The sequence below is a fragment of the Corvus hawaiiensis genome, chromosome 2 (genome assembly GCF_020740725.1).
Source record: "Corvus hawaiiensis isolate bCorHaw1 chromosome 2, bCorHaw1.pri.cur, whole genome shotgun sequence".
NCBI lineage: Eukaryota > Metazoa > Chordata > Aves > Passeriformes > Corvidae > Corvus > Corvus hawaiiensis.
The window spans coordinates 34,401,095-34,428,831 of NC_063214.1; the positions used below are offsets into that span (position 1 = coordinate 34,401,095).

The following is a 27,737-nucleotide window of genomic DNA, read 5'->3' on the forward strand; positions in this document are numbered from 1 at the left end:
GCGCTCCCGGCACGGCTCGGCCCGGCCCGCTGGGAGATGTAGTTTCGCCGCCGCCCTCGGCCCTGCCCAGCGCTGCCCCGGGGCTGCGGCTCGCAGCCGGCCACGCCGCATCCCGGCTCCGGCCGGAGGTAACGCGGGGCGGGGGTAAGGGAAAGGGGTGCGGGAGCGGAGCGGTCAGGGGTTGGGGTGATCGCAAGGACGGGGGGTCGAATGCTGGGGAAGTGGTGCAGGAGCCTGGGCTCGGGATGTAGGAGGGATGCTCAGGGGAAGGGATGCAGGAGGAGTAGTCGGGGAAAGAGGTGCGTGAGGGATGCAGGAGGGATGCTCGGCGTGAGAAATGCGGGAAGAACTCTCGGGGTGAGGGATGCAGGAGGGATACTCCGGTGAGAGTTACGGGAGGTGTGCTTGGGGTGTGAGATTCAGGAGGTATACTCGGGATGAAGGGTGTAGGAGGGGTGCTCAGGGGAAGGGGTGCAGGAGGAGTAGTCGGGAAAAGGAGTCCTGGAGGGATACTCAGGGTAAGTGATGAAGGAGAAGTGCTCAGGGTAAGAGGTACAGGAGGGGCGCTTGGGGTGTTGAATGCTCGGGGTGAAGGACTCAGGAGGGATACTCAGCAAGAAGGGTATAGGAAGGATGCTCAGGGGAAGAGGTGCAGGAAGGGTAGTCAGGGAAAGGGATGCATGGAATGAGGGGTGCAGATAGGCTGCTCAAGGGGAGTGCTGCAGGAGGGATGCTTGTGGAAAGTGGTGCAGGAGGGATGCTCAAAGGCAAGAATGCTTGGCAGTCAGGATACAGGAGGTTGTTCAGGGGTCGGGATGCACGAAGGAGCTGAAAGTAAGGGCTGCTTGAGGGTCAGGATGGAGTTGGATACTCAGGGTAAGGGTAGGGATGCTTGGGAGGGAGGGATGCTTTGGGGTTGGAATGTAGCAGAGGGCTTGGAGGGAGGTATGCAGGAGAGATGGTTGGAGTAAGAACTACTCAAAAGGTCCAGATGCAGGAAGGATGCTCAAGAAAGGGATGTCTGTAGGGAGGAGTTTGGGAAAAAGGCCCAGGTTTTGGGATTCCCAGAGAGATGCTTGGTGAGAGGGATGCTCTGTGGTCAAGATGCAGAACGGAATGGTGGAGGAGGGGTGCTCAAGCATTTGGCTTTTTGGGAATCAGGCTATAGGTGAATGCTTGGAGGGAGAAATACAGGAGCAACATTGGAAAGTGGGGGTGTGTGCATTCCCCCAGTGCCTGCAGGGCTTTGCAAAGGCTTTGCCTTTACGAGGCAGCATCTTGTTATAAGAAACTGGCCAAGACAGATTCAGGTTTTCCCCAGGGAAGCTGACCTAGGGAGAGACACCAAGGGATGTTCCCATCCCATAGGGAGCCAAAAGAGTCCAGAAGTGAGGGTCAAATTCAGATTAGCTGAGATCCAATCCACTTTCAGTTTAGATCTGCCCTGGCTTGGACTTTGCAGGTGTTACTGAAGAATAAGAGCAGATGTTGGAATATTTGCACTGCTATGAGGTTTTCACAGCACTTTGGGAGCTCAACTATGCCCTGCTGCATCTGGTGGCAGGGAAATTTCAACTGCCTGCCCTACCTAGTCTGAAAGGGTGCAGCTGAGCTTTCACCTGAGGAGGGGGTCTCAAAATGCCTTGGGCACCTTTGTGATGGAGTCCATAAAGTTTGCCACGGTCTCACTTTGCCTTCCTGCTTTCTGAATTGGCTGATGCAAAGCCAAATATATTGGGGGCTGGAGGGAAACTGAGGTCTCAAATGGGCATCATACCCCATTTTTCCTTTCCTGAAGGCACCACCAAAGATTGGAGATCTCTGTGTCTCCAAACAGTGAAGCAGTGTCTGATGAATCCCAGGCAGCGTTGGCAGTATCTGCCCTCAGTCTGGTATGCTTTGGTGAACAGGACGTGGTTTTTCCTTGGGTTATATCCAGGGTTTTAATTTCTATACAGAGACAAAAGCAGACAGAAACCTGAAGAAAGAATAGTGATTTTAATGCTATAAATACCTTCAGGAAAACAACCAGCTTTCCGGAGTAGATGTATTTAGAGTCTCCAGGGACAATGATAGAAAGGACGTTGGCCTGAAGGTCAGTGCAGGAGCTGGGCACTCTCACTATAAAGCCTTATGGAAGTAGTGTGTCACAGCCCAGGCTGAGCTCTAGCTAAGCAGGAAAGCAGAGGTCTTTTGGGGAAAGAAGAGGAAGATATCTTCAACTGGAGAATGTGAGGAGGAAAAACTTACTTACTGCAAGCAGGATAGAGCTTTTGGGCATCCAATGCCGAATAAATTCAGAGAAATCAAAAGCAGCTGGGGTGGGTTATTTTTGTCTGGGGTTGGTGTTGGGCTTAGCCACAGAGCCAGTGGTTTGTCACTGCTGGTCTGGTGGTTAGAGCAAACCTTGTCTCGTGTGCTTTTCTCTGCTGCCGGTTTTCAAGGCAATGGGAGAGCGGAACTTAATTCCTTGTGTCTTGCTTTCTGTATCTGTACCAGGATGGCTGATAACACGCTAGTGATGGTTTTGAGATGCTTTATTAGACAAGGATACCGGTAGGTAGTAGAGATGTGTGTATGTGGCTGTTGACTGGAGGGGAGGAATGGAAGCTAGGAGGAGGAGACTGGAGAAAGAGAGGATGAAATGCTAGAGCCTTAGGCTTTATTTGGTAGTGCACAGATCATTTTGACATCCAGCCAAAGCCTTTTTTTCATTCGATGACTGAGTGCCTAACAGCAAAAAACAGAGCAAGAGGAGAAACTGGGGGGGGGGGGGGGTCTGTGTGCACCAAAGGGGTCAAAGAAGAACCACTGGAGGAATAAGAGAGCAGGGTAGGGTAGGTAAGATACATAGGTTGAGGTAGGGCAGCCTGGCCAGCACTGTTGTCACTTGGAGAGGGCTGATAGAATTGTATGACGTGGTCAAACATATTTATGATGTTTTAGAGGAAAAAAGAACAATGAAATATGTGGTACTGCAGAAAAAAGGAAAAGGGTCCACAGTGGTCTGTGGATCTAAAGCATCAACAAATTTTAAACAAGGTAGGGACTACTATGTGATAAATTTAAGCTGTTTACAAGTAGATATCTTCTGGTTGGTTACTTTTTTGAGACCTCTAAAAGAGTGTGGCCACAGGAGAGAAATTCATTGTTCCCAAGGTAGAGCTCCTGATGTACAGCAAAGGCATGCAAAATGCCCGCAGTCCAGTTGGGTGACAATGCCTTACATAAACCTTTACTCTCTGGAGAGAACAGAAAGCTACTGAGCAGGGTGCAAGGTCCTGCAGAGCATAGGGACAAGCTCCTGCCCCATATCTGCTACTGCCTGTGGCGAAGGGCAATCTCCATTGCTGCTGTACTAAAGGGCGGCTCTGATTCCAAGGAAAGAAAAGCATGAAGAGCCTTGTCAGCCAAAAGTAATTAACTCTAGTGAGTAGGAGACACACACCACGAGTGCAATCTGCCACTGGAAAGCAGTCTGGGACAGGAAGCAAGGAATATATGATCTCCTTGAAAAGAGAAGGTGAATTTAGAAAGACAGATTATAATCATATGCAAAAAATTCAGCCAGGCTTCTGTGCTGGCAATTTTTCCCTGTTATCACTGCAAATGGCTAGAGTCTCATTTCTCTTTCTAAAGGGCTATTTAACGGGAATTTTCTGCAGTTATAAGCTCTGAATTGCTGCTCAGATCTCAGAAAAATTAACCTGGTGCACTGCACTTTATGGGGTTCAACTCAGACAGCAGCTGAAAGCGAAGTACAGTGGAGCATCACCATTAATATATTTGCAGGTCTGGAGAGGTTTGGCTGCTGGCTCTGTCATAACCTATTCCATCTCCTTGAGCAAATGCTTTGATATAGATAATTTTTAAGGTCCCTTCCAACTATTCTATGATTCTGTGGTCTAGATGTGCCTCAGTTTTCACATTGCTGCAACAATGTGGGTGTTTCTTAGATGTGGTAATGATGTTCAGGCTGTGGTTTGCCCCTCTTAGCTGGATGAACAGTGATGTACTTTGAACCAAAACAAATCCTCTTTGCCTATGAATTCATTGGATATTTGCTCCCTGCAAAAAAAGTCATTAGGACACAATTACATTGAAGTTTCTGGAAAACAGACCTAGAGAGGGGACAGCAGGGCTGGTCCTTGTAAGAAGCTGTATACCAAGTCATGGCAAATTTTGTAGAAATATTAGAGAACAGAGTATTTTTTGTGCTCTAGCAAGGCATTATGTGAGCTCCCTTTTATCCTGCAGCAGCTCAGCATGCTGCAGGATTGAGCCCTAATTGCCTGGCTGCCTGGAGGATGCAGCAGGAATAGCAGTAATATCTTGGCTGACATAAAAGAAACCATTTCAGCAGGAGTTAAGGACAATAAAAGGTGAGTCTCATTTCTGTACTTCCAGACCTCCAGGGAGTTCAGGGAAGTAGATATTTTTCTTCTTTGTAAGTAAGAAGCAAATCACTTTATGTATCACTTGATGTTTGGATGGTGGGAATTATTTTTCCCTTTTTAGTGGTATTTATCAAAGTCTCTATGATGCCATTGTAGGAAATGTGCTGAATTTATTACTAAGATTTCCTAAAGGTAAGGTACATTTTGCATCTATGTTTTCAGAGCTTTGTTAAGACCTGGGCTGTGGGAACTGCTGCTGCATTCTGCAAAATGTACTAGGGAACCTTTACTGGAAATCTGCTGCTGGCAAGGATAAAGGAATGAATTGATTTAGAAATAATTGGATAGATTTCAATTGAAATGAATCCTAATTAAAGAGAAAGAATAGGCAGAAGAGAACTGTAAGTACAGCTCTGAACAGTACAGAGTATGAAGACTAGACCCAAGCAAAGCCAAAGGTGATTTTTCATCCCAAGGTTAGATTTTGGGGTCTTTTTTGCAGTTTACTCAGTTTAGAGAGTGACACTAAGCTGACCAATGCTGCTCTTTGCTTAAATTCCTTTTCCCTCTCTGGTTTCTAGAGCATGGTAGGGTGTCTGTCCTTGCAAGGACCCATTTTGTGGTCAGCAGGCATCTTTGATGTCAGTAAGGCTTTTGAGATGATGACCCACACCATCCTTGTATCAAAGACAGATGTGTGGACTGCTAATTGGGTAGGAAACAGGCTGGAACTATCCTAGGACATTTCCTTCTTAATTTTTTTTTATGAATGATCTGGAGGAGGAGATGAAATTCACTTCATCAAGTTTGTGAATAATGCCAGAGTTGAGGAATAGTCAATATGCTTGGGGACAAGGCTGCCATATAGGAGGGCCAGGACATGCTGTGGCTGACATGAACCTCATGGAATTCAGCAAGGACAAATGCAAAGTATTTTGGGATGGACACTTGAGATGGACTAACCCCTTGAACTGCAAAGGCTGGGGACTGACTGATAGCAGACCCCCAGTGCCTACAAGGAGGTTCTTCAGGAGATGAATCCAGGCTTTTTACAGGAGTACAAGGCAGAAGAATGAAGAAGAAAACCAGACATAAATTGAAACAAGGGCTTCCAATTGGAAATAGGGAAAAACTTCCCATTATGAGCTAATTAGAACAGGAGCAGGTTGCCCAGGGGTGTTGTATGATTTCCACCCCGGGATATTTTCTAGAACTTAATGGATAAAGCCCTGAGCAGCTGGGGTTGATTTCAGCTGTGTGCAGGGTTTGGGCTAGAGACCTCCCAAGGTTCTTTTTCTCCTCATTTCTGTGATTTTGCCTGGTTTGTTCCTGCCAGTCATTCACTGGGGTAGCAGAACAGTTTTGCCGTTTCATGGGATTTTTTCTTTGTCCCTGCAAAGCTCATGTTGTGTACTCTCTGTTTTATGTGAGCTACAAAACAGATGGGAACCTCAATGTGACTCTTCAGTTTAATAATTAACTCTTTGACCTTCTACTTCATCCTTGTGTGCTCCAGGAACTCGGTTCTGTTCACAAGCAGGAACGAGCCAATCCTCCCAGCTCTTCAGTGTGTTGTTAATGCTGGTAAGGAAGAAGTGCAGAAAGGTTGTTCTACTTCAGGGATGCTCATTATAGACGCCCGATTGTCTGATAGTCTCTTTATTTCAGTATTAAACAGAGGAGAGCCAGGGACCAGATCTCCAAGGCAGCATTCAGCTGCCCGACAATGAACTGTCCTTCCCTCTCCTGCAGTTCCCTGGGTTATTTATGACACACTTCCAATTTCTACAACAAATGAGACAGTGATCTTACAGACAACACTCCAAATCACTTTACTCCTCCACTGAAAACCCTGGTTCACTCTCTGGGGAGGTCCTGGGGGGGAAAAAAGTTAATATTAGATACTTAAACTAATATTGCTCTGAAAGCATCTGGAGCTGTGCTTGTCTTGAATTCACCATCTTAATTCTTAGTCTTTGACATGTGAATGATCTTTTAGTGTAGAATGCTTTTTAGTGTAGTTTTAAGAGTATAATATTTGTTATTGCATATTACAAAGCCGCTTGAATGTTGCTTTAATGTTGTTCTAAGATTGTAATATATACCCTGGCTAGCATCCTCCATCCTGGCCTTGTCTGCCCCACACCCCGGGAGCAGTTTGGTCTACCCTGAGACCCAGCAGAACCATGGGCTTGTTTGTCCCTTCTTGATGTCACCAGGGTGGTTGGAGGAGTGCAGGTGGGACTGTATTACCTAAAGCTCAGCCTTCTCTTGTAAAGCCCTTCTTTGGTGAGGAGAGCATGGACCCTTCACCACAAGGTCAACTCAGGTGGTTCCCCCTGTGCATCTTCAAGGTCCTAATGTCAATATAAGTCATTATGATGTTTCCTGCTGAGGAAGATGGTCCTTTGGGACTTGTTTGCCTATTGACTGTGGAGGGAGTTTGTTTCAGCCTTGTCTTACTACACTATGTCAGAGGAGACCTAGTTGCACTCCAGGCAGCAACACTGGGGAAGCCCATCCTCATGTCCCTTTCTGTGATCAGCCTGAGGAAGAACCACACCCTTGAAGGAGCTGCAAGTTTATCTCAAAATTCAGATGAAATTAGACTCTTTGCACCAAAAATTTGGGTGAAGTTTGACAAGGCTAAAGTAGCTAAAAGCACAGTCATAGTGGTACACTACTGGGCAGCCATCATCCCTGAGAGGGACAGTGAGAGCACCCAACACCAAATACACCAGGGGACTGTGGTGATTTATTGGGTTAGGTCTAAAAGAACTCTAGCCATTTTTTGACTGTCCTGCGTGTGTGGTGTTTCCAAAACACTGTGCCAGGCTCAGCATGGATTGCTTCAGGGAAATAGTGGTGAGACATAACCAGTGAGCACTGTAGATCCTCCTATCTCCTCCTCATCCCTTATCTATCTGCTGGATGAAAAGGGTGTCTGGGCCCAGGCTGGGAAGCTGCAGAGAGGAGGGGAAAGGGGTACCAGCCTGATTGCAGGTGTGTGCCAGTTTGTGTATGGCCAAGGTGACCACTGAGCTACAGCAAGGACAAATGCTTCTCCTGATTTTGGACTGTCTGCCAGCCTCATCTGCTCTCCAGGTTGACTTTTAGCCTTTGCTGACACCATGGTACTTTCTGTTTGAGGTGAAAAGACATTATCTGTGGGATTTTGTCTTCTCCTCTTATCTTGTCCTCATTTGCCACTGGTTCAATGCAGGCTGGCCCCTCAAGAGTCCTGCTTATGTCTTCTATCCTGGGAAAACAGTGTGATGGAGAGCATTAGCTCTGCCATAGCTTGTTGCAGGGAAGGCAGCAGTAATGCTTGGTGGGGAAAAATAAATCCAGCACATGAGCAGAGGAATGTATGAGTCAGCAGGCAGGGGCCAGAAAGGGCAAGGGGGTTCCTAGAGAGCCATTGCAATGTAGCCTGCAGCCATCACTGGATTGGAGGTGGCTATATATGTATTTATATACTTGTCAATAATGGTTTTTTTCATCCTGTGAGATTGTGGGGAAGCAATGATGGGAAGAGGTGATGTTTGGTGAAGTGGGAAGGCTTCCCAACCAAGCAGCTGTGAGTCAGAGCTTGATGTTTGTGTCTGGCATGGGTTTTACTTCTCCACCCTCAAGCAGCTGTCTACCAGGAGAAAAGATACTCTCTGGCTCGGATACAGGCTTACTCCAGGGATGGTATGGTCCTTGGATGGCATCTGCTGAGGTCTCTTCTGGATGTCATCTGTGAAAACCATACTTGGGGTACATGCCACCTGCATGTATATTCTTCATTTATATAACCCTGTCCACTTGAAAAGCTTCAAATGCTTCCCAAGTGCTAATGAAGGATCTTTCAGCCAACCCCGCTAGGAATTGGTGCGTGTTGTTCTCATTTCACAGATTAGGGAGCTCAGGAACAGAAAGGTGGTGATTATTATTCTGGTCAGATACACGAGCGTGGCTCATTTCAGGCTATAGGCAGGAAGAGACCTTCTCCAAGTGTGTATTTGTGCAGCACAATGCTCTGGGGGGACCTGCTGTGGATGAGCCTTTACAGTCCCTGTAATATATTATAAGAAATCCTGACTGTCTAATTTTATCACTCTATAATGGTTTGGGTTCTGTTGGGGTTTTTTTTTTGTGCAGTAGTGCGTCCAACACCTGGTTATAAATGTTTCTGAGCTTTTTTTGGGGAATTCCTTGTTTTTTTTAAAAAACTCTTCTCTAATGCTTTATTGCTGGTGAATTCAGGCTGTGACAAATGGGAAACTTTGCCTGACTCTGCAGTTTCTCTCCCTGCTCACTCTGATCCTGCATACAAATGCGGCAGGACCCTGGGGAGCAGCCAAGACTGCACCACTCAGATGGAGTGGCTGACAGCACAGTGTAAATGTTGAACAAACACCTCTGCCATTGCACAGAGAGGCTGCAATCCCAGCTCTGCTTCCCAGGGTTTTTCTCTCCTTCCCTGAATGTGAAGACAATCATCAGGACCATCTTTTCCTCTTGAGGACACCTGATCCAGCAGACACCAGTGTAAGACCTTGGCTCCCTTAATTCCCCACTTGTCCCATCTGTGGGTCTGGAGTTGGTTGTTTGCAGGACAAAAATGCTCAAATGTGTGATTAATTGGAAGAAGTTCTGTATCTTTGTGTATTCATTCAGTTTGGGGGCTTTAGTCTCAGTCAAACATCACCAGAGTGGAAACTTTTCTGAATGCTACATGAAAAGGCCACAAGAATTATCTTCTTCAGAGTGGTTCCAGATAGCTCTGCCTTTTTGACCTCCCTTGCCCCAACCTGGGCTTGAAGGCTCAGCAGACCCTCCTTGAACTAACCTGCTGCTCTGTCCCTCTCTTTTAGGAGCAGTGAGCAGAGATGGATAAGATACTAGAAGCTGTGGTGATGTCCTCTTACCCCAACAACGTGAAGCAAGGGCTTGTGAGGCGTGTCATTGAGGCGGCGAAGCAGCCCATGGACAGCGAGCAGTGCTGGTCCATGCTGGAGCTGTCCACCAAGCTTTATCTCACTGGAGACACCAAGTATAAAAGAGAGATTGGGAAAGAGGTTTTGGAGGTCTATGGCCACTATCACCCAGAGGAATTTGAGGAGTTCTTCAACGTCCGCTTCCTGCTGAGTCTCCTCCAAGAAGGCTATGGACCTCTGGGGAAGAGAAGCCATTATGTACTTGATTATATCCAGTTAGGACTGCAGTTTGTCCTGGAAAGCCCATCAGCAAACAGCATCTTCAGCTTACTGAGGATCGAGGTGCTCCGGAAAGTCTGTGAGAGACCCAGCCCCAAGCAGTGTGCGAAGATCAGCAAACTCTTAACCCAGCATCCTCAGTGCATTCCCACGGGAAAACACCAGCTCTTGTTCTGTCAGCAGCTGATCCGGTGCATTGGGCAGTTCCAGTGCGTATCCGAGGGGGAAGAGGAGATCATGGAGTTTTTGGAGCAGGTGAACAAAGTGAGTGGTCTCCTGCAGAGGATCTGGAGGACTCAGACCTCAGCCATCCTGCCCTCGTTGAAAGAACTGTTCACTATCATTTCTTCAACAGGTAATTTAAAAATAATAATAAAAAAAGGCTGGGTATGTAAATGTTGGCTCTGATGAAGTCAAACTCAATTAGTTTGTTATCTTGCAGGGTTTTAATCCACTACAGAAATGCAGCCACAGATGAAATATAATAGACAAGCATCTCTAAAAGTTACCAGGGCTCTGAGCTGGGAAAACAATATGCCCCTGAAACCACAGAGAATCTGCAGGCAGGAGCTGTTAACAGGATTGAAGCATTTGCAGCACAAGTTTGTGTGTTCAGCACTTTCCAGCATCAGCTAGGCTTAAGGGAAAGCATCTTACCTGCAGCTTCTTAGAGTGGAACTTGAGAGCTTTTAGAAATGCCACTCTCTTACGGCTGACTTGGTGGTGCCCCACAGCCTGCTCCCTACCAGAGACTAAGGATAAAGCTAAGCAGTTATTTCTCACTGACCTAGAGGTATAGAGCCCTACTGACTGTCTGGAGGGTATTTGCATCTTAAGGTGACACAGACTATATTTATCCAACTTCTGCAGCCTTTAGGTTATTGTGGAGGGTTTCAGAAGGTTTTTGGAGGTACCAGTGCCATGAAAGGCTGGCGAGCTCCTGCTTTAGCTATTCCTAAGCCCACAGGAGATGGGTTTTTCAGTATGACAGCCTCATCCTTTGGAAGGAGGCCCATTTGGAGGCAAGCAAAATTGCAGTGGCATCCTTTTGCAATTATATGCAGTACTGAGTAAAAAGAGAGCAAGCAGAGGAAATTTGGTACCTGAGTTGGGCCAAACATGTTGCCATGCCTGTGATCTCTTCCTCCCTTGGGGCTATGTATGGCTTCAGGGAACAGCCATTTGCTAAGATCCAGCTTCATTATGTGCAGCACTGGGATTTGGGGAATTATCCTCCTAACACAGCCAGTGGTGGACTCTACACTGCTCATTGGCAGCAGCTCAGTATCCACTCCATGACGTGTGGATGCTGCACTTGGGGATGTGGTTTAGTGGCAGTGCTGGGTTAAGGGCTGGAATTGATCTTAGAACACTTTTCCAACCTAAACAATTCTATGATTCTAATTATGTGGGCAGAAATGATTTGGTTTTTAGGACAAGAAATGACCTTGTGTGCCTGGTTTTCTTGTTGACTAACATCTTCATTGCTGGGGCTCATCCATGTCTTGCAGAGGAGCAGGAAGCGCCATCCAATGCCTTGGCCAGCGTGGTTCAGTTTGTCCCTCTGGAGCTCATGGATGGTGTCATAAGAAACCTAACCAATGATGACAGCATCACTGATGTGCAAATGATGATGGCCATTGGCAGGTAGGAGAGGCTGCATTAGTGAGTGTCATAACTCAGTTTGGAGAAATGCTCTGTGTGGTTTTGGCTGGTGCTGCCTGGTGAGGAGTGTGTAGGGAAAAAGAAAACTTCTGTATCATTTCTTCTAGCCCTGAGGTCCTAGAGAACAGGAATAAAGAATGGTTGTTGCTATGATTATGACTTACTATATTTGTTTGGTTTAATTTAGTTTCTTTTCTTAGAAATAAATAGTATTATGGGATGTCCAACGCAGGCTATCTTGAAGAGGTTTGATTTTTTTTTTCCCCTGAAGCTGTTGAGGACTTTTTCTCCCCAAAAATCTCCTTTTCACTATTTCATTGTGATCTCTGTCTCCCTTCAGAAGGACATCATCTTAAGCCACCAGTCACAGCTGAAGACTTATGTGGGGGAGGTATGCCCAACTGTTTCTAGGTCCCACCTTGGCTTTTGTCAGGTGGGTGTGCTGCAGCTGGACAGACAGAGTCAGTGGAGACCTTGTCAAAGCTTGATGAAGAGTAGTGGGTTGGGCATGCCAGACCTGGTCTTTGTAGCACCAGTGTCCTCTTTGGCATCACCAGATCTTCTTTGCACCCTTATGTCCAAGTCCTACAGCTTTGCAGTGCTACTGTGCCTTGTTCTGCACTTACTTAGGGGTATCTTCAATGATCTTAAGGGTATTTTCCAGCCTAAATCATTCCATGATTCTATCTTTAACCCATGCTTTCCTTAGAGGTCTCCATTTAAATAGATGATATTCACCTGCAGTGGTGTGTGCACTTAACACAAGGGAGCTGCTGTGACTTGATCTCACTGGAAGCATCTTTTTTCCTCTTCTTGTTACAGGATTTGCATGTCCCTCCCAATAAGGTTACATGACAGAAACACGTTATTCCTGGTGGGAATTTTATGTATGCAGAAAGGGGCTACTTCTCTTTGGCTTGCTGGGGAAGGTCATGATTTTCCCAGAGTCCAGAGCAACCCAAGACAAAATATTAAGTAATCAGTTCAGTTCCTAACCCTCTTCTCCATCTTTTTCTCCTTCTGGACACCTGCTGCTGCAAGCTCCAGATGATGAATCTTCTAAGAGTGCCAATATCTAAATATGGAGGTTGCCAAATCAATTGCATCATTCCTTAAAACGTTCTTTGTCACGTGGGAGGTTGAGTAAATAATTAGTCAGAGCCTGCAAAACATAATTAAGATCACTTAGGAGAAATGTTGAAGTTTTGGCAGCATGTTTATGGCAGATGGGTGCCCCAAAACCAGCATGATGTGTGTGTGCTCCATGCCTAGAAAATCAAAGGAAAATGGACATACTGAAGAATCCTTCAGCTTAGTATCCCTGCCAAACTGGTTGCATGCAGAAGTGTCTTCTTCTGAAGTTTGGGTTTGGGAGTAGCAGGGGAATGAACTGGACTTAGGATGGAGCTTCTGGTCAAGCATGTAAAGACAAATAGTGGTAGAAAAAAAGCAAGGCTGTCACCTGCTGGCGTAAGTGTACACCACAATCTCTTTTACAGAGTTTGTCTGTTTTTAGATAAACTCTATTATTGTGCATCCGTGACATCAGAGGTACTCACAGATTTGGGTTTTACTTTTTTTTTTCCCCTGAGGGTGTATCTGTTCCAAAGAGCCCAGGTCCAGATGCAGAAGGCATCTGATGTCACACAGCTATGCAGGCACTCGCTACCTCTGGAGATCTGGGCTTCTAAAGGTTTAGCATACCAAATCAATGACTCCATTGTCAAATTGGGGTCATCATGACTAAAATATTTGTGGATCTTACAATGTGGAAAGTGCAATATGAATTTAAAATGTAATTTCTTCCTGCTCTAGCAACACGGGCAGCACTGTAACAGCCACCAGTGCTGGCAAAATATAGCTTCAAGCAAATAAGGTTATTTTATGCCTGTTTAAAGAAGACGGGGAGAAAAAGGACCTTTGAATCTCTGGATCCATCTACCTGCTTTATAGCATTGACATTACAGACCCCTTTCATGAATGTTCAACTCCGCTGCTCAAAGCAGGACAGTGCTCCCACTGCTGTTCTTTCACAGCTCTTCCACCACTGACTGGGTTGCTTTAGTGGGTCGAATCTCTCTTCTAACAGCCAGTCTGTGTGTATTTCTGGCCATCTTACAGTTCATTTGATCTTATGCCAACAGAAATAGCTGAAATATCTTTTGCCTCCCTGGTGTTTATTCCTTCAATATGTGCAGGAAGAGCAGTCCCTTCCCATCTCTGCTTTCTCATGGCTGCGCTAAACAAGCCAGGTTATTTTAAGCTGTTCTTGCAGGAAGTGTTCTTCATTCCTCTCACCACCTGAGCAGGTTTCTTCAACACAGTTCATTGGTCTTGGGCACAGATGGTGGTGTTTATGCATCATGTTCATCATGGCAGCCTGACCACAGCCTGAGGTGTCATTGTTTTGCTATAGAGAACACCTTTCCCTCTGCAGCACAGCATGGTGCTGGTCTTTTCCATGGCTGCTCTTTCACTAGGAACTTGTAGTCACCTGGTGTCTGCCTGGTTGTCTTCAAGCAGATAAGTTATTGTAATGTAGCCTCCATTTCTAGTGCCTTGAATGCATTTTGAAACAATACATTTCCTTCCAGTTCTACTTTTCTAATCCTCAGGGTCTTCCTTGTGACTCCTCGATCTTCCTCTTGTGTTGATGATGCTTGACAGCTGTGCATCTTCACAAACTTCCCAGCCCTGTTCAGGATATTTGTGCTAACATCACTAGATCCTGAAGAACGTTGTTTGTAGCCTCCTTTCAGGGAGCCAATCAGATATGATCTACTTCTGTCCTTTAACTAGAAATTCCAATGTCCTGACAAACCTGAGTTTGGCACCTGTGATGACCCTCTGTGGCACTCTATCCATTCTTCCCACTCATTGCCTGTTTTCATTGTAGGAACCACCTTCCCACATAAAGCACCATGGAAAAGTTAGAATCATTGAAACCAACCAGAGCTGAATTTTACATGATGGAGATCATTAACTCCTCTTGTTTGGAGTCCATGAGCACTTCGTGTTTTGCTTTTGTATCAGCTGTCATTGCTCTAGTTTTTGTTCTCATATCTTTTTCCTACATCCATTTGTCACCCTGATCAATTCCTTCCTCTTGCTGAATATGGAGTCAATGCATGTGTTTAGTTTGGAAGTAACATCTAGAAACCCTATCATATCTTTAATCTTCATCAGATTCACCACATATAGTGATTGCACGGTTCTCCTTGTTCTCCTCTGGTGCAAATGTCTATGGAAGCTTCTCTGGCGTTTGCTTTATCATCCAGCTTGGCTTGACTTATTATTATTTTTCAACATCCTAACATATTCTGCTTTTCAAGGTTTTTTTACTGTCTAGACTTTAATTTTTCCAGTTCATTAATTCCTGCTCTTTGCCTTGTGGTGGTTAGTTATCTGTCTTCCCTTCTTATATTTTGCATGAGATACAAATTGATAAGCAAAAGGAACTAACTGGGTAAGGTAACTGGGCTGAGGTATAGCCTGAAGGCCTGGGTTGTCTTCAAATCAAAGGTACTGAAATGGTCAGCAAAGTTTGATACTTGGAGATCCCACGTCTTAATTACTTCCCAGTTGTTTAACATTAATTTTAAACAGAAGCAATGTGTCATCACTTAGTCTGAGGTTATTGTTTTATGAGAGACTTCTGTAAAGCACTTATTTCTTGCAGAAACTTGACAACATGCTGGTTGAGTGGCTAGAGATGAAATTTTTTACCTGTGACATTCAGGAATAATTGGTTTCTGTTAGGGTTTCCAGGTTGAGTTTTTTAATATGTTTTTGGAAATCAATGTTTCCCACAGAGAACTAAAAGATATGAGTCTGAGTGTTTTTTTCCTTATCACTGACAATGCAGAGATCAAACTAGTGTTGCTTGTTTTCTAATGGTGACAATGCAGAGACCTCACTCCAACCCTCATGTGAGTGTATATAGAGCACTGCACCAGTGTTAAAAACTTGAACTTGACTGAAGTTTGTGGGAAAAATTCCCACTGTACTCTATGGATGTGGGTCTGATCCTCTGATGAACCACAGCATGATGATGACATTGGGGTATTTCCACTTCAGGCTCTGTTGTGCTTTGAATAACATGTGAAATGCCTTATGAAGAGACTGTCTCATCCCAGTGACTGGACATCAGTTTGGAGGAGGTTTGACACAGAGTGGAGCTTGGCTTTTACAATATGTGCATTAAATTTATTTAAGAGTTTGTGTTTCATTTCAGGATGATTGACTGGGTGTCCTGGCCCCTGGGAAAGAACATAGACAAGTGGATCATTGCTCTGCTGAAGGGTTTGGCTGCAGTGAAAAAGTTCAGCATCTTGATCGAAGTCACTCTTTCAAAAATAGAAAAGGTCAGTTGGCTCTTTTAAATGTGAGTGTGAACCACGGAAATACCATCTCGCTCCTGAAATACCACCTTGCCTTTCAAATGATGAGATGTGACTTGAGATGTATAGAGAAGAAAGAGTTTGGTGTCCCAAGGGATACTGGTTTTGCAGCTAGGAATGATATTCCTTAGAACAACCTGGGATTCTTCAGGTTGTGGTCTGCAGAGGTACTGATATCTTAAAGATTATGAAATAAAGTAGCCAAGGATTTTCAAGCCAATTGAACACTCTCCTTCCCAAACTATGAAGCTCTTGTGAAACTTGCTTTTGGGAATGTGTCATGCTCTCCTTTGACTGTGCCTGGGTCGTTGCTGGCTGGCAGAGGGAAAATACATATCAGTGAGCATATTATCAGTCTGCACAGTCACAGGTCAGTTTTAAAGCCTGTGCCCTGGCTTAGTTCTTTTATTAGTGTAGATAAACCCCCTGCTGTTGTTGCCATCACCTGTTTCAGCAGTGAGTACTAGCTCTCTCTGAAAACTGTGATCAAGCACTGAAACTGGTCACTATTTCAAAAACTTTCCATGCTGTGGTCCTGCTCTTCCCTCCTTCGAATAATGGGGATAACACCTGGCTGAGCTGCCAGAAGTCGTCACCATAGACATTACTAAGACTGTGTTCTTAGGGACATGGTTTAGTGGTGGGCTTGGCAGTGCTGGGTTAACAGTTGGGCTTAATGATTCTAGAGATATTTTCCAACCTAAATGATACTGTGATTCTATAATTATCAGTATTGGAACATTATCAATAACTGTATTTGTCCTTGTGATCCCTCAAGTGCATTGAGCAGTGGGACAATAGCCAAGCATCTCTGGCTTTTCTTTATCTTTCCTTTCATTGTTAATGCATAGGAAAGGAACACAGCCCATAAAATAACATGTGATTTTTGGAAACCCTCAGAAGTACAATCTGAGAGCACTAGAGGGTATACAGGTATTTTTTGTAAAGTAGAATAAATATCATTACGTAGCCTTTTTATCTCTTTGTCTTCAAGGTTAGTGATAAAGTTCCAAATACTTGAATAAAGTAGAAGAGGCACATTTTAGAAAACATAGCATTCTACTGTGCTTGCATGGCTTTTTCATGAGGAGATATGGAGATGCAGCACTGTCATAGAGGCATTACACAAGCCTGAAAGGGTGAGTATAACCCCCACAATATTTTTAGGATGCCCCGAGCCAGTGCTCTGGACAGGGGATTACTCTGCAGACCTAGTTACAGGCTGCTTACTTCAACATCCAGCATGGAGTAGGAAGAGACCAGCAGCCATGGTCGATGCCCAGTGCCTCTGTTTCCTGCTGTTTGCTTCTCCTGCTGGTTGCAGTGCCATCCTGCCTTCCAATTTGATTTTTTTTTCTCCCCTACCAGGTCTTCTCCAAGTTGCTGTACCCCATCGTGAGGGAGGGAGCTTTGTCTGTCCTGCAGTACATGCTGCTGAGCTTCCAGCACTCCCACGAGGCATTTCACTTGGTAAGGCTGTCTCTGGCACTTGGATGAGGGCATTTTCCTCAGTGTAACCCTGCTGTGGGGCAGCAGGGTTAGGAGAGGACCTAAGGCATGGCAGATGTTGCCACTCTGGTTTTGGAGTGCGTTAGGTGGAGCCTTTGCGTTGAGAACATCTCAGAGGGCCCCACTGTGGAGGGCAGGGAATACATTATTAAACAGCCCTTGCTTTTCCTAAGCAGGTGCCTCACTCTCTGTTGGACTTAGTGGTCCCCATCCCACATGTGACTTTAAATTGCAACCAACATGTGGCACCCATTTCTTTCAGTGGTGGGCCATCTTTGGAAGGTTTGTACAGAATCAATGCAGCAAGACCAGAAGACTGGATCAAAATACTTCACTACACAAATTCTCTGTTAAAAGCAAAACCAGCTTTTGGCAGCATTTCAATACCCACTTTTCATTTCCACAGTGATATTTTGTAATTTGTTTTGCTGTTGGCACTAAGGCACAGCTCTGCTTCCTGCTGGTACTGCCTCTGGAATGCTGAATTTAAAAAGTGAGGCTGAAGGCAAAAGCATGCTTGTAGTGATTGAACTGATAAAAGCAGTGATGAAAAATTACTCCAATTAACGTTTGGTTTTATACTTTCTCGTTAAAGCCCTTACATTTGGCTTTTCACCTAAAGTTCACAGAATAGACAGATAAGGCTGGAAAAATCAAAGCTAGCCAACATTTTCATCTGATGCCTTTTCATTCCTCAACTTGAGATACTTTAAAGGAACCTGAATTTCTTGAGAAACTCTTTGGTTTCTAAAAATAGTCATTCCAATGTGTTGTCTTCAGTTGGGCATCAAATATTGAAACACTCCAAAAGCTGTTAGTTGCTCTTGGCTTGAAGTATCCATCTGTAGCCCATAAGCATAAATTTCCTCCTTTATTTAGAAAACCCAAAAACCAACAGGGCAAGACCATGTCTTTTTGTATTTGCCCTTGCACTTTGGAAGGGTTTTGAGAATTGTTCCCATCACAGCTTGGCAAAATTCTGATGTATAAAAAGGTGCTGCAATTGATTTGCTTCCCCAACAAACCTTTCCTGTTGGAAAGTAAATAGTTAAAATCCCCATCATTTTGAAGGGAAAGAAAAAGAGCAGAGGAAGAACAAGTGAGGAAGAGGGGACCAGGAAATGGCTGGACTGGAGTCCTGATACTTTACACCAGGATTATTCTGGGCTAAAAATAACTTAAAATATAAATATGAAAAAGGTTGTGTAAGTGCCTGGGTCACTCTAGCACATCTGCAGGGTTGGAAATAAGTTATTAATTCTCTGTGCAGCTGCAGGGTCAGCAGAGGGTGCCCGTGAGCAATGGATTGCTTGCCTTTGCATCTGCTTTTGCATTTTTACGTTTTTGAGATGAAAGCACAATAAAGACTGTGCTGCTTATATGCATGTTGTCACCCATCTGACCATACCAATTCCAATTCAGTGTATTCAGTATAAAATAACATAGAGCACAGCAGGCATTTCTTTTAGGCTAATCCCATCTACCTTGCAGGTTTGAATCCCTGCACTTGGCAGTCAACATGTTCTTCCCACCGTGGGTGTGGGGTTTAGGGGAGACTAAAGATTGGCAATTGCTGCTCAGCAAAGCAGCAGCACAAACCTGCAGGTGTCATGCAATGTGAAACCCTCTAAGGTTGCCAAAATCAACAGAAGAGTTGCTGTTGAGTTCAAAGGGTGAAGGATGAAGTCTAGAATGGCACTGAAGTCAACTCCTGTTCACTCTTTTCTGTCTGCAGGTGAATTTCATTCCCCTAAATGTATTAAAATTTTGTGAATAATTTGGAGTAATTTTTGCAGTGAATTTTTCTTTTCCAGCTACTCCCTCACATCCCCAGGCTGGTGGCCTCTTTGAAGAAGGAGGATTCCAATTCTGCAACCAGCTCCCTGGAGCAGCTGGCTGAGCTCATCCACTGCATGTTCTTCCGCTTCTCAGGATTCCCAGACCTCTATGAACCAGTCCTAGAAGCAGTTAAAGTAAGCCATGCCCTGCTCAGTCATTTTACTGCTTCCCATGTGGAAATGACATCTTTGTTGGTAGCCTGGAATAGAGGGACTGTCCCACTGGTAGGGATGTCCTAGCCTCAACACCTCAAACGGTGGTAGAAGAAAGGGGATTAAAATTCTGAGTTTGAGCCCTGTGTAGGCAGGTTGAGGGAAGATATTTCTCTAATGGTGGGCCTGCAGAAGTCCTGATGGTGCCTGTAGGTTTTAGCTATAACATTATTCTCAAATGCCTCTAAAGACTAATACAAACAGGTAAACTCTTCCATGCATGGAGGCAGGTTCATGTGAAGAGCAGGTAAAATGAGTTGTGTGAATGCTTCTAGCAGAGGAGTTTTGCAGTTGCCCATTACTAATTCTTCATAGGAAAAGATCAGTCGTTGGTTCATTGAATATTCTGAGTTGGAAGGGACCCACAATGATCATCGAGTTCAACTCCTGACCCTGCACAGGACAACCCCAAGAATCACACCATGTACCTGAGAGCATTGTCCAAATGCTTCTTGGCTTGGTGCCATGACAACTTCCCTGGGAAACCTGTTCCAGTGTCCAGCCACCCTGTGCAGGACACTTTTCCTAATATCCAACCTACACCTCCTCTGACACAGCTTTGTGCTGTTTTCTTGTGCCCTGTCACTGGTCACCAGAGAGAAGAGATCAGTGCCTGCCCCTCAGCTTCCCCTTGTGAGGACAGGTAATGATTTGTAACACAGCTCTCTCTTTCCAAGGCTCTCCCAATTCCAAATGAGGACCGGATTAAACATCTCTTGGGACAAAATGCTTGGACCTCCCAGAAGAATGAGCTAGCCTGCTTCTACCCACGCCTGGCATCTAAGTCAGAGACGGGAAAGATTGGGTTAATTAACTTGGGAAACACCTGCTACATGAACAGCATCATACAGTCTCTTTTCATGGCTTCAGAGTGAGTTTTTGCTCCCTTGCTCCCATTCAAGACTGTTCCAGGGGTTGCTCCCACTTGAGTGTCCCACTCTGATTTTTCATCTCACAGATTGCATCTCTGCTTTTCTTTCACAGCTTTCGGCATTCAGTGTTGAATTTAACTGAAGGCAACTCCCAGCCCCTGATGACAAAGCTCCAGTGGCTCTTTGCATTTTTGGAGCACAGTCAGGTAATTATTTCATGTTCTAGGTATTTGTTTGGACTGTCGGCTGCGGAAAGGCTCGTCTCCAAGTCGCTTCCTGCCGGCTCTAACGTGCTGATAAGGAGCTGTGGATCTTGGTGGGTTTTTGTAATGGGACGAATTTTGTTTATGTGAAGGAGGCTAATTTTGGGAGAGGAGGAGGGAAACTCCTATCACCCATGAAAGTGGGAAAGTGGGCTATGTTCACGCCAGGCTGCCTGTCTTTAACTTGTGGTCTTCTTGGGTTGGGCTGATGTAATAACTAATAGTTTTGACAACGAAGTCCATTAGGTAATAGTTTACATCTGTGGTCAGCTGAGAAGCAGAGGTTTTGTTTCTTGCTGTGCAGCAAGGGAGAAGACTGGAGCAACTCTCTTGTCCCACTGCTCCCCAGCAAAACACTAGCAATCGATGAAAATTGCCTTAAAAGTGAGTTTGTTAAAAGAATAATAATAAAACCCCCTTAGATTCCAGATGCTTTGAATCCTCTGTATGTGAGGGAAAGTAAAATAAAAATAACACCCTTAAACTAATTGTAAATATTTCCATGACAAACATGAAATTTAATGGAGTGACTCCTGGAGATACAGCTAGGTCATATCTAATTCCTCGCTTGAAAATGTGTCCTTCTGTCCCTAGAAAGACAAGATTTTGGAAAGCCAGTGAATTTTCCCTTGCTGGGTAGCAAGTCATCCAGGCTTCTCCATTTCCCATGCCTTGATTGGCAGAATTGGCTTGTAGCATTGTGGTATTGTGTCACTACAGATGACCTGGGGGGAAAATATATACATCCTGTTTAATTTAATATTTGGTCATAGAAGAGTCTAGGTTTTGATGGCAGGTTAGGGTGTCTGTGTTCTGTGATGAGCAAGTACAGAAGCATATTTGCTTGTTGTGTAGCTGATGGTTAATGGTTTCCTGCTAATTTCCTTTTGGTTATTTTTCTTTTTTGGGTTGTTCTTGAAGTTACTTTTTTGCTTAAGATGGGTCTTTTTCCATGTTAATTAGACATCTGCTCCCTAATGACGACAATTACATTTTCTGGTAACACAGATTACCTGCCTGTAGTGATCAGAATGTTGGGTGGGAGTTTAGTGGATTTTTTTGCTTTGTTTTTTTTTTTTTAATGAAAGGATTTGGTGAGAGAGATCCTGATCAAATTAAATGGAGAGGCAAATTAAATTCAGACTGAATTAAGTAGAATTATCTGGATCAGGCCAATAAACCATTGCAAAATTGAACGATAAACACGTGGATATTTTATAGAAGTGTATGTAAAATAGTGTCTGAAATTCATCCTTACCATCCTGGCTTGCAGCAAACTAAGAAAGTCTTCCTGTGCACTGGGGTTAGCAGTCTTTGTAGGGTGAAAAAAGGGACCTTATCCGGCACAGAACACTGTGCTCCCAGTGAAGCAGCCAAAAGACCACTCCCCTCCCCTCTCCATCCCCCTGTGTGAATTGAGGAAAAATCCCTAGGACTAAATGCACTTCTTCTGTGTTGCTGCCAGCGACCTGCCATCTCCCCTGAGAGCTTCTTCTCTGCCTCCTGGCCACCCTGGTTCACCCCTGGAGCTCAGCAGGACTGCTCAGAGTACCTCAAGTACTTGCTGGACCGGTACGTGACGAATGCCATGATTTCGGAGCCTGGTGACAACGACATCCCTAAACCCCAATGTAATGTTTAATGCTGACCCACATGCAAACAGGGCAAGTGGCTGAGGCTCAGAGGAGTTGGGAGAGTGGAGGGCTGGGGTGACAGATGGTGAGACTGGTCTGAGGCTCCTTAATAAAACCCTGTTTGGACAATTTTAGGGGTAAGGTCAGAACTTCAACTTGAAAATTTCTGCCTTTGCTCTGAAGACAGAGGGCATTCATAGAATTACATAGCCATTAAGGTTGGAAAAGACCCTTATGATAATTAAGTCCAACCATTAACCCAGCACTGCTGATGCCATGAAGAATTTTTGCCTTTTCTTTTATACCCCGTTATACCTTTTTTGCAACTTCTGTATTCCTAGTGCTTTTTGCCCACATTCTTAGACTTGTTTGTCAAGCTAGGAGACTAAACATCTTAGAAGCTTCATAGTTAGGGATCAGTGTGCCCCAGATCCCAAGGTCCTCTCCAGAACACATTCTGTAAACCAAGATAGAACCAGCCAGGGGAAGGCTCCTTGGGGAGGGGGGCTCACTCGAGCCTCTCATTGGGGAATCTTTGATAGATATGCTAATTAGTAAGACCTATAATGTTATACCCAATCTTTTGGGGTGGGCAGGTTGCGGGGTGCATTTCGATCATATGACCTGGACGTGCGCACCTAAGGATCCTTAAAATAAATACCAAGGTAAAATCCCTTTTCCCCTTCTAACCATGTATGACTCCTGATTTTAAGACCAGGAAAAGGCATCACTGCCAAGTCCACCACTAAATCATGTCCCTAAATGACACATTAACACGTTTTTTAACACTTGTAGGAATGGTGATTTTACTACTTCCTTGGTCAGTCTGTTCCAATGCCTGACTACCCTTCACCATTTCATTGAAGAAATTTTTCCTGATAGCTAATCTAAAATTGTACCAACCTTAGAGATTTGCCTGACAAGCCACTCACCCTCCTCTGTAAAATGTTGATTTTTGCCTTTTACCTAGAAATATCAAATCTCTGGTGTCTCAGTGATCCCTCTAGAAGTGTGGGGTCAGTGGCACATGAAGACTCAGGTTCCCAAATCCTGTCTGACTCCTTCCCACCTTTCTCCCACAGCATCAGAACCCCTGGGTACAGGCAGGTTAACTGGGATTAACCCCTTGCAGTGAAGAACAGAGCCCTACTTTAGAAACTACCTCTTGGCATTGTATTGGTGCATAATGCAGCCTTTTTCTCCCCTGCCAAAGATTGCATGAAGAAGAAAAAACTGGAAAAAGGATCTACCAGAAACTCAAGGAATCCAGCTTGATGTCTCAGGCGGTGGAGCATCATTACTTAAACAAGACATTGATTGAGAAGATGTTTGGGGGTAAAATGATGACAAAGATCCGCTGCTTGAAATGCCTGAATGTTTCCTCCCGAGAAGAAGCCTTCACAGACCTGTCCCTGGCTTTTCCTCCATCGGACAGGAATGTGCGTGGGAGCACATCTATTCTACCAGTGGAAGAAATTGGCCCACAGTTCATTGAGCCTCCTGAAAATGCAGGCCAGCTTACGGGCTCTCCCTGGATCCGGAGGAAGGCCCCCAAGGCCAGTGACCATGCAGCCCCACCAGTGTCGGTGGAAACATTACGCTTCCAGGAACCAGGAGAAGCAGCAAATCCTGTACATGGCAATGATGTTGGGGTGGATGCAGCCAAAGACCCTCTCTCAACTTTTGGGGAGCAGGCATGTGCTCCCAAGGACTCCAGATCCGTGCCAGATTTAATCAACTATTTTCTATCCCCAGAGAGACTGACAGCAGAGAATAAATACCACTGTGAGAAATGTGCATCCTTGCAGGATGCTGAGAAGGTGGCAGAGCTGACAGAGGGTCCACACTACCTCATCCTCACACTGCTGCGGTTTTCCTTCGACCCACGGACTATGAAGAGGAAGAAGATCTTGGACAATGTCTCCATCCCTGTGGTACTCAAGCTACCCATCCTTGTTGCTCCAGAGGAAACTGAGGAGGTTTGCCAGCATGGGAAGGATGGTGCTGTCCCAGGGAGCGGCTTCATGACTGTTGTGTATGACCTCTGCAGTGTGGTGGTGCATTCAGGCATCTCCTCTGAGAGTGGCCACTACTACTGCTACTCCAGGGAGTGCACCGACACTGTCTCTGACGGGCAGCCCCGGGATGGGGTGCCAAAACCAGCCTCTGACAAACAGTTGGACTTTGAAATCCAGTGGTACCTCTTCAATGACACCAGAGTTTCCTTCTCCTCCTTCGAATCGGTCAGCAACGTCACCTCGTTCTTCCCCAAAGACACGGCCTACGTCCTCTTCTACCGGCAGCGTCCGGGCCGGCAGAGCTGCCTGCTGCACGAGGCTCTGGCTGAGGCCGGCCGCCTGCATGGCGAACCCTCTCTCCACAAGGAATTGATGGAAGCCATTTCCAAAGACAACATCCTCTTCTTGCAGGTAACTCCCGCTGCTGTGCAGAGCAGGGTGCAATCCTGTGACTGTCTGACTCAAGGGCCACATTCCCACCCATCCAGGCAGCAGTAGGATCCTGTCCCGTGGTTAAAATCCTGCAGATACCCACCCACTCTCTGAAGCCAAATCCCTTCTCCTTTTTAGCACCCAGATATAAACAGGTTATAGTTTCCTGATGAAACTGGGTGCTGAGATCGGTACAAGACACCTTGTGGCTGTGCTTGGGGTTGACTTGCTATTGTCTGCCCCTGGAAGCTCAACCTGAAATTTTCTTTGAAGTGCCTGGGAAAGACAGGATAATGGAATAGTTTGGATTGGAAGGGACCTTTAAAGGCTATCTAGTCCACCTCCCCTGAAGGATGAGAAGGGACATCTTCAACTAGATCAGATGCTCAGAGCCCCATCCAGCCTGACCTTGAGTGTTCCCAGGGATGAAGCATCTCTGGGAAATCTGTGCCAGTGCCTCACCACCTTCGTTGTAAAAAACTTGTTCCTTACATTCTACCCTTTCCTCTCCTTCCCACCTTCACTCACTGGTAACTAGGTGCTCCTTCCTACCACCTCTGATGTTTACCTGAGCCATTGCAAGCCAGGTCTTTTTTTTTCCTTCTTCTCTTCTCATCATGGAATCATAGAATGGTTTGGGTTGGAAGGGACTTACAGACCATCCAGTTACGGCCCCTCTGCCATGGGCAGGGACCCTTTCCACTAGACTTGGTTGCTCCAAGCCCCATCCAACCTGGCCTTGAACACTTTCAGGAGTGGGACATCCACAGCTTCCCTGGGCAGATGGGTGAGCTGGGAATACAAACTAGAACAGATTGCATTCAACTGATATAGTTCAACCCGTTCCAAACAGCAGTGTCTCATATGACATGAGCTGCATGTGGGGGGATCTGAGGGGTCCCTCCTCTCCCATAGGTGACATGGGAGGGCTGGGTTTGATCCCTGGAGAGCTGCAATGCTTTGCTGCGTCCCTCCTGCTGAGCTCTAGAGCACATGGTCTTCACACCCCAGTTTAATTTGAAGGAAGCTCCCAGGGGGAACCTTACAGGCTCCTGGCTCCTCAGGGATGGTGGGAGCATCCCCCCACCTGAGTTCTTTATCTGCTGATATCCTTGTGCTATTTTTCCCCCTTCCTTTTCCCAGGAGCAGGAAAAAGAAGCGCGGAACAGAGCTGCCTATATTTCTGCCTTGCCGAAATCCCCGCTCTGGTGGAGAGACTTGGACAGGGACAAGGATGATGACAGCTCGTCTGGGGGCTGCAGCCCAGCAGCGGGTGGGGGCAGATCCGGCTCCTTCCATGGACTCGTCTTTTAGCCAATGGCTTAAACCAGATGGGCAGTGTCCACGGGGCCAACCTGAAGCCAGAGGCTCCTCTTCCTCACCCCAACGACGGTGAGCATCTCGGAGGAGGATTTGAGAAACATTTCAATGGAAAAGGTCTCAGGGGCTGATTTGGAGGCGCCTGGAGGGTCTCGCTGCTTCCTATGCACTTGGTCTTCATGCCTTAATGTACCTAAGCTAACGCAGAGATGAGCAGCTGCCGACAGCTCAGAGAAGTGTCCTTTTGCTTCAGCATAGCCATGTCTTGCCTGCTGTGAGCCATGCCACCAGCCTGAGGAGGCAATGGGGACAGGCATGGGGAGGAAGACAGACCCAGCGAGGCCCTAAGGATGAAGATATCCCATGCATGTCCCGTCTGCAGCCCTTCCCATGGCGCAAAGTTGGTTCTGGGAGGACCTCTGGTCAGTTGTATTTCTTTAATGTGGTTTGGGAACCCACCATGACAAATTCTGAAGGTAGAAAAAAGTCTGAAAATGCCAAAATGTAGCAATTCTGGTCTGTGGGGCAGTGAGCTTGTAAGCCTGCTTGGTAACAGCGAGCAGTGGCAGGTCAGCCAGAGGGGGTTTATGCTGCATTGCAAGATACCCAAAAGAGACTGAGAGGCATAAACCCCTCCAGCCAAGAGAGACTGACCTGATCCAGTTTGGGTTTCTGGGCTCCAGTGAAGACCGACTGCATTACTGATGACCTCTGGATGCTGTTAGTGTGCACGGCAGGCCTAGACACACAGCTGTTTTTCCAGATTGTCTTTAGGACTCAATTAGTCTCCTTCTGCTGCTGTCATTTGATGGCTTTCTGGGTTGGATCTGCCCTTTAAAATTTGGGCTTTGCCTTGGGATACCCTGAACTGAGCAGCAGATGACAGACCTCTCCTTAACTCAAGATCTATTTTTTTTTAATGCTGATTTGCAATGTGAGTAGCCCAACCAGATATGTTATATCAACCCAATATCAATATATACTATGTAAACCAATGTATTATATAAATCAGTAATGGGACAGGGGCTGATTTCGATGGCAGATGGCCAACTCAAGCCCCGGGCAGCACATCTACAGGACCACAGCTTCCTTCCATGTCCCCCCTCAGCTGTTGTCCTCTGCCTGCTCCTCCTTCACACCTGTAGTAGAGATTTCTCTAGCTCAAGTGGCAGAGACTTGTGCCTTAGGTCTTAAGTGCAGGGCCTAATCCTGACCATGGGGTAGTGGGGTAGGAATATTGAGTTGCTCTGGAGGAAAAGGCAAAGCACAGACATTGCTACAGATAATGTGAGCAGAAAGTCTGCTAGAGAGGACACTTGGGGTCAAGTATCTGGTGTATACTATCATATTCTTTTATTGCCTTTCCTATATATAAATAAAGGAAATGAATAAATTCAACATAGAGACTTAGTGTCTTATTGCAGGACTCATAGATATTGGGCTGATGGATCAAAAAAGAGATGGGGAAGCTGATGCATCCAGTCTCAAGGATGTGGGACAGTCCTGCAGAGTGGTGGCTTGGAAGAGGGGATCAGGCAGAGGTGGAATGGGAATCCCAGCGCAGAGCTGTGTGTCCTCCAGAAGAAGATCACAATATTAATAGTGGAGCCTTGTAGATGAGCAGTGGAGTGTGTTTGTTGTTTTTAAGTCAAGTGCTATGAGGAAATAAATGAGGACCCAAAGCTGAAGTGTCACAGAAAGTACAGTGTTTCCTGGTTTTATTAATAGACTTCTATTTATTTCCCATTCAAAGAGGTTGCCAAAAGTTTTCCTGTTGCTGTCATGCTAGCTCCTTTCTTTATTCTGGAGTATCACCTGAAGGCATTTTCTGTGCCATTTGCTGTAAGGTGCTTTTGTAGGAGACTATCTTATACTTGATGAGATCCTAATCTAAATAATGAAGGCAGATAATCAAACCAACATGGAAAATTGAGAGGCTGTATCATAGCTAAGCTCTTTCCTGAACAGGCCT

At 45.6% G+C, this 27,737-nt stretch overlaps 1 protein-coding gene across 3 annotated transcripts; it reads left to right on the forward strand.

Moving 5' to 3' along the window:
- Positions 1-20: 20 nt before the first annotated feature.
- On the forward strand, positions 21-27,163 carry USP35 (ubiquitin specific peptidase 35). 3 transcript variants are annotated; one of them, XM_048294372.1, is made up of 11 exons: positions 21-128; positions 9,260-9,956; positions 11,113-11,248; positions 15,501-15,630; positions 17,035-17,136; positions 18,990-19,148; positions 19,904-20,097; positions 20,211-20,304; positions 21,827-21,933; positions 23,209-24,424; positions 25,589-27,163. In XM_048294372.1, exons 2-11 carry the CDS (start codon positions 9,275-9,277, stop codon positions 25,757-25,759), a joined length of 2,991 nt encoding a protein of 996 aa, XP_048150329.1. In that variant the 5' UTR covers positions 21-128; positions 9,260-9,274; the 3' UTR covers positions 25,760-27,163. The 3 variants fall into 3 exon arrangements, with proteins under 3 accessions (XP_048150329.1, XP_048150331.1, XP_048150330.1); XM_048294374.1 differs by lacking the exon at positions 21-128 and adding an exon at positions 4,321-4,382; XM_048294373.1 differs by lacking the exon at positions 21-128 and adding an exon at positions 8,764-8,933.
- The last annotated feature ends 574 nt before the right edge of the window (positions 27,164-27,737 follow it).